This window comes from Micropterus dolomieu, linkage group LG21, assembly GCF_021292245.1.
Source record: "Micropterus dolomieu isolate WLL.071019.BEF.003 ecotype Adirondacks linkage group LG21, ASM2129224v1, whole genome shotgun sequence".
NCBI classification, from domain to species: Eukaryota; Metazoa; Chordata; class Actinopteri; order Centrarchiformes; family Centrarchidae; genus Micropterus; species Micropterus dolomieu.
Genome location: NC_060170.1, coordinates 14,970,879 through 14,977,851, shown reverse-complemented (window position 1 = coordinate 14,977,851; position 6,973 = coordinate 14,970,879). Strand labels below are relative to the sequence as shown.

Here is a 6,973-nt window from a genome sequence, read left to right as displayed (position 1 = left end):
CCCATGCCAGAAACACTCTGCAAATTCACAAGCTGTGAGCACACCACTCCGTTCACTATAACCATCAACATGATGGGGGCTAAATTGTTTTTCACCGTGATTGAGAGCATGCTGTATCTCGATGGAGAATGTTTTGTATGGTTTATGTACGCACCATCGTATGTTAGCGCCAGTGTGGGTGAAGTGTGAACTGCATCCTCTGGTTCAATAAAATCTGAGACGTCCCCGCTGAAAATACCCATGTTTTGCAAAAGATGAAGACTTTCAGCCGCTGTCATTTCCATATCATATGCATCTAAACTGTCATCATCAAAACAGTTTTCTAAATCGGACGGAGGCTGGTCATCTGCCACTGAGGCATCCCAGAGCTCTTTTTCTTCATCTTCTAAATCTGAATGGCTGTCATGACGATTAAATTTATTACATATGAAATACTAGCAAAATCTGATTCTTCATAATCAGTTTTGTTACTTGTTACTTGGGAGACTCGTTTTTGGTGAAATGATTTGCACAGGCGTTTTCGACCCATGATTAAAAAAGCTACGAAACAGAATGAGAAAAATCAGACACAGTATACAGTAAACTCGTTAGGCTTTTAAATGTTGAACAATATAGTCTATTTTAGCTTTTAACTCTAAACGTTCCTTCCTACATCGCAGACTCTCCTTTCTAATTTGTTGAAGTGTTTTTAACATTACAAATGCTATCTGAGTAGAGTTTTTCACCACTAGAGTTTTTGTTATCCTGTTAGTATGCAAATCGCTGTCCTTAAGAGTCATACAAAAACAACATTTGAAACATTTTGTTACTGAGAAAGTTTAATTGTCATTATTTACAAGACAGTTTAGCTACGGTTAATGAAAATAAATCCACGCTACCTTCCATCACCCAACCTTCCTCTATGGGTGCTCTCCACTTTTTTCACATCTAGGTGTTACTGCATGTCAGAGACTTGCTGCCACGTGTGTACTACTCTAACATTTCTGCTCTTGTATTTTTAGTTTTGAAAGGGCTAAAAAAAGACACCACCCTCCAAGCTCTTTAAATGCCTAATTATATCTATACATCTAATCTAATTAGGATGAAGTGAATGTAGCATGAACAATAGATACAGAGACAGACGCGTTTAAAGAGGTTAACTGGGTCAAGAACACAGAATAATAAACAGGGAGGGCTAATTATATATCAGACTTCTTCATTGTATTTTTGATCCAGCTGAGTTGTTTTTCTGAAAGAAAAGCGTACACTCCAGGCTTTTTAATCAGGCCACACTTCCGTCCAAAGGATGTGACTCCGACAAGTGCTCCATTGCACAACAGTGGACCTCCTGAATCCCCCTAGAGAGAGAATAAACACATGACATGTCATTTGTAGGCACAACATAGCAGTGAAATTGGTGATATGTTGGGGACAGGCTGTTTACTTCCTGCACAAAACATTCTCACCTGACAGGTATCAGCACTGTTTTTACCGTCTGAACCGGCACATATCATGCTACTGGTGATAACAGGCTTAAGGCCGTAATATTCAGGAGAGTTGCACTTGACTCTGTCGATCACAGTCACATTGACAGACCTCAGGACATCTGACATTTGATTGGAAACATTGTTTGTTTTCCCCCATCCAGCCACCAGACAGCTGGTGCCCGCTGCTGGTTCTCTGATGGTGTTATCGAACCCGAGACATTTCACCATCTTGGTTTGCTTCACCGGTTTGTCAAGCTGAAATTTAAAAATAGACATAACATTTAGAAATTTCTTTTCTAGCATCATTCTTGAGCACTGTTACCCATCCAGTTTAAGTGATATAAAAATATCTATAATAACATGGGGGCTCTGGAGATTAGAATTCTTGTAGTAATTTATTTGTCTAAATCTTGTGTTTGTCACCTGAATAGACTGCAAACACCTGTAGACTGTTAATCAAATCACTGTTTGTATCATTCATTGTTTAAATAGCACTGGTCACAGCACAAGGAAAGTAGGTTTTCAAATGTCGCTGCTAACAAAGCAGTCACAGAAAGCTCATATTGTTTTTCATATGTATTGTTTTGTATTAGTATTTCTTTTTATAATCTTTTATACCTGTCTCTATGAATTTGTCAGACATATACTGTAAATGTTCCCACCTTCACTAAATGTAATGCTACAGATTTAAAAACAACACAGTAGATCAACATGCTGAACAATTTTCATGGCAAAGTTAAGAATCAGCTGCATGAGAACAAGTAACAAATATACAGAATATACACACTCTGAGTGAGATAAGAGAGATAAGCAGTTAAGAGAAGCAGCTGCCGGACTTAGCATTGGCAATTATTTGATTTGGATCAAATTTGGTTTGCAGTTTGCATGGCGTCTTTTTCTCCTGCCTCAGCAAACACAAAAAAACAAATATTGAGTTCAAACAACCCACTTTCCTATGCAGATTGTTGCATCTCTGCTTCATCTAGGCAATTATTCATGTGACATCCCCATCTCTTTCAGTTGCTGGGATGTCTATCTCTTTGTGTTCTATGTTGCAGATGCCAGTAGGTGTGGTTAAGATCATCAGGTATTGGAGCCACCTGCGCCCGGTTCTCCAGTATAAAAGCACATCTCATGTTCTGCACTGTGGGCTAGAGAGGAGGGAACCCCTGTTCTTTTTGTTTCTTTCACCAAACAACACTCCACTCACTATTCCTTCAAGTATGCATACCTGCTGACAAGACTGACCTACTGATTATCATACTTCATATGATAATTTGAACATTAAGTTGTTTCCGTTTGTGTGAAAACAAAAGTAATGGAACCTTTACTGCAGTTTTGTGTCATCGTACTATTCTTTTTTGTTGCGGTTTTGAGCCAGCTGTGACCCTCATTATTGGTTACTGTAATATTAACTTACCTTGAGCAACATGAGGTCATTGACCTTATCTGCTTTATCATAGCAGGGATGAGGAAAACTGCGCTTCACCTTTCGGACCTGCCGTGAATCTTTTTCCTTTGCTTTGATGGAGTGCACCCCCAGGTACACCTTCTTAATGCTAAGAGCAGGAAACAGGGTTTCACCAGAACAATGTTCACATACACTAACATGCTAGTTAGTGACATAATGATGACATTATCACAGTTGCTTTTTTATATGTAGGTCAGAATCATCATTGCACGTCTTATGTTCTTGTGTCTCTGATTTGGTTAGTGAAAACCTAGATTTCTACTTGTGAAGACAGACAAAATGAAAATTAACCAGTACACACCAGCTTTTACTTCATCAGTAGAAATTTGTCTTGAACATTTTAGGAAGTATCTTGTTCTTACTCAGCACAGTGGGCAGCAGTCAGGACCCATTTTGGACTTATTAGTGTCCCTCCACAGTCTGGTATTTTGCTCTCCAGCAGAGCCATGAAAGGCAACGAGTGGGGCTCCACCTCTTTCCCCCCAATAATCTCAGAGCCATGACCTAAAACGGAATACACTAATTAATTTAACTAAACACTAGATAAATGAATCAACAATTGGTTGAAACCAAATAAAACACAGTAGCATTACTTTGCATTCTGAACGTTTACATGAATGAGCAAGATATCAGTCTGATTGCAATATATAAAAGATATTACTCACTTGACTGGACAATGAGGAGGACCATACAAGAGAATAAAACAGATAAAGCTCCTGGGCAGAACATTTCTTCTTTACTCTCTCTTTGATGGGATGATAAATGAACTGAAACTCACCTCAGTGCACACACTTGTCTTTATGTGTTAAGCTCAAAGGATGTGGTCTGACCGTGGAAATGCATGAGTCAACAAAATGTATGCGAGCATGACATGAGAATCATTGTGTACCATGTTCATTTATAAGTTTGGTGGTAACAGCTTTTGTCATTTACCAGTCATCGTATCCATTTTGGCTTTCTTTACGTGAAGCAGCTCACATCATCAGGGTGCAGCCATTTCAGTAAGGGTGGGCAGCCAAAACTGGGGGCTGATGTCAGACCTTTCATGTTACGATTTAGAGGAAACCGTGAGAATGTGAAACATAGTGGCTGATGGGCTGGTGGAGGTGAATGATCAATAACATAGAAAAATAACTCACCTTTATCGTAAAGACATGACAGCGGTAACAATCCTCTAACTCTCTAACTCTCTCTCTAACATCATTTCACCTCATCAGAGCTGGATCCAAAATTATTATTTTCCTCAACAGACTTCATGCTTAATCATGTTAACTAAAGATTCGGTTTTCACCGACATCTCTATCGAGCCTTAAGAAACAAAAATAGAAATCAGTGCTAACTGTGTTTCTGTATAGGAACAGTACAGGAATAGAAATTAAGGCCTACACATTTCACTGTGGCCACATGTTCTTTTCTGAATGTTTTCAGTGCATTTTACTTACAAATCATACTGTTTAGCCGATTGAGAGCATAGAGGTTTCTGTTGTTTAGAAATTAGTTTCACTTCTATTTTCTAGCCTACTGTTATTGCTATGCTTGTAACATTCATGCTGTGAAGCCCATCCTCTTAGTTAAAGGTGTCAAAGTACTCTACCAACAAAAAAGCACCCAAAAATGTCTATGATATTGATTTATACCATACCAGTGATGCCTCTGAGCCACAAGTTTGTCCTCAAGGGTGCCACTGAAAGGCTTTTACTTTGAAGCAGTTGCAGGAAGTGTTTTGAAAGAATTTGCACCATCCTAAAAAGCAAGGCCAACAAAAACATATCTAAGAACAACGCGCCAAGCTGTTTGACTAGGATGTTAAAAGGAAGACAATATCCAAACAAAAGCAACTTGCAACAGACGTAGCTACAAAACTACTGAAAGATGAACGCCGCAACTCTTCCTGTTGTCTTGCTGTCCGTGACTTTGACAAGTGGTTGACAGGCTCCATCATGCTTTGGCTCTGCATGTAAGAACACACTAAACAACACCAGTAGGGTTAAAGCATATTATACAACGCCAGTGGAAATACTGCTATGATTTATACAAAAAATGGAGGATAATGGAGCGGCGAAGGAAATGATCTACGGGGACACATCAATTATTTTTTATGTCTATGTCTTATCACTTACTAGGTGAGTTGACCATCTGGTCTGTTTCTCAAACACTCATTTTTCTTAAACTGACCAGTTATGTCCAATTCTGTATTTTCTTCTGTTTTGCCAGGTTTATATTTGTTATATGCTCAAATTGTTCAGGATATTTCATGTTTCCATTTGTGAACAAATCATGCCACAGTGAACAAGGTTACAAAGGAAAAAAGCCTTTCCTTGTCATCTACAAACCAATCTCAAGAATTTTACTGTGAAGGTTGAGAATAAGTCCCCTCCACCCCCTTTTAACCGAATCCTCTGGTTTTCTCAGGGATCAGGTCAACTGTGTCCTTGCCAGCTCCACTGGTGAGACGTCATGACTCCTTGAAATCATCTGCAGAAGGCAAAAGAATGGCACATGAAGGACAAGAGGAGGACAAATATTTGAGATTCTCTTATGTTATTGAGTATTTTAGCATTTTCTTACATAAGAGAGGAGACTTGTTTTTTTTAGGATATGATAAAGAATCCACAGCAGAGGAGCCAGGTACACGGGCTTGAGCACCTTAAAAATTTCATTGCAGACTTCATCTCAACTAGGGAAGAGATAAGACAAATATGCATCACATACAAATGAGTTTCAAGACCACTGATTTTTAAAATGTTTTAGTTTTTTTAGAGTGTTGACCAGCCACTGGTGTCTAGACTTTCATTAAGAAATAGTGGTTTCCAGTAACACAGTCTCTATGGTATCCCCAACTTCCAACTTTAGGAGACCGTGCCCATTTTATTACAGCTGCAACTAATGTTTATTGTCTTTATTAATTTATTGATTCTTTTTTAAATAATAGATTGTTTAGTTCAATACAATTTACACTTATTAATTTAGCTGAAGCTTTTATCCAAAGCGACTTACAATTGCTATATATGTCAGAGTTCGCACGTCTCTGGAGCAACTAAGGGTTAAGTGTCTTGCTGAGGGACACATTGGTGTCTCGCAGTGGATTAGAACCCGGGTGTCTAACACCATAGGTTTGAGTCTTATCCACTGCTCCATCACCTACAATGCTGAGAAAATAAGGAGAAATGCCCCTTGCAAATTCTCAGAGCCCAAGGTGTCTGAACAGAGATTCAGTTGAAAATAATATATATATGACCTGAAGCAACACAAAGCAGACTGACTTCCACACAAAGTTCACAGCACAAATGATATTTTAATCCTTCCTGCTTGTGTTGACTTGTGTAGCTGTTGGGTTACTTTGAAGAATATGTTTTCCATACGTATCACTGCCAATCAACAAAAGCAGAAATCTCTATGAAGTGCTCTGTGGCTGAAGTTAAGTTGGAGATGTTGATGCTCATGAAAGCAGAGCCACCACTTTGGTGGTAGAAGAGCGTGTCACACGTGTTGCTGCATGTCGTCACGTTGTAACTGTGGTGTCATCTGCATAAAAGCAGAGACGTACCAGCTGAGAAACTGAGAGTCCACTGTCACTGGCTGTGGAGAAACTGGACCTGTGAGTGAGAGTGAACAAGTCAGAGAAAAAGGTTGTTGAAGGAAAAGTATTTCCTGTGGCGTTGCCCCTTGCGGTCTGGGATTAGGTCTTAGTGTTGTTCTTAGGTATCACAGAGGTTGAGGTCAAGGGCAACTGGACTTGGTTGACGATACTAGAAGACGTTTCGTCCCTCATCCAAGAGACTTCTTCAGTTCTGACTGACTGGTAGGGAAACTCAGCTATTTAACCTCTGGGATCATTAGCATCATTATGATCGTCAATACCGCTGGTTCGTAAGTGCTCCTGGCTGTGGTAACAACAATCGTCATGGTCGTTACAGCCACCCATGGCCAAGTCTGAACACTTGTTTAGCCAGTTTATCCTGATCTAATGCACAGTGTTTTTGTTTACCTGTCATTGATGATGAATTACTCTCTCTGTACTATGTAAACAAAGGTT

At 39.4% G+C, this 6,973-nt stretch overlaps 1 protein-coding gene across 1 annotated transcript; it reads right to left on the bottom strand.

Moving 5' to 3' along the window:
- Nucleotides 1–822: 822 nt before the first annotated feature.
- Nucleotides 823–3,666, bottom strand: LOC123960630 (granzyme A-like). The gene is made up of 5 exons (XM_046035493.1): nt 3,603–3,666; nt 3,300–3,441; nt 2,887–3,025; nt 1,446–1,721; nt 823–1,337 (listed from the first exon to the last, which is right to left on the bottom strand). The coding sequence occupies exons 1-5, from the start codon at nt 3,664–3,666 to the stop codon at nt 1,179–1,181; spliced, it is 780 nt and encodes a 259-aa protein (XP_045891449.1). The 3' UTR covers nt 823–1,178.
- Between the last annotated feature and the right edge of the window lie 3,307 nt (nt 3,667–6,973).

Bases quoted from the DNA above. Each gene is read 5' to 3' on its own strand.
- LOC123960630 (XM_046035493.1), bottom strand. From the start codon at position 3,666: ATGTTCTGCCCAGGAGCTTTATCTGTTTTATTCTCTTGTATGGTCCTC. The intron at 3,442-3,602 runs GTGAGTAATATC...ATTCCGTTTTAG, and splicing joins CCTCCTCATTGTCCAGTCAA to GTCATGGCTCTGAGATTATT. The intron at 3,026-3,299 runs GTAAGAACAAGA...TCCTGCTCTTAG, and splicing joins ACTGCTGCCCACTGTGCTGA to CATTAAGAAGGTGTACCTGG.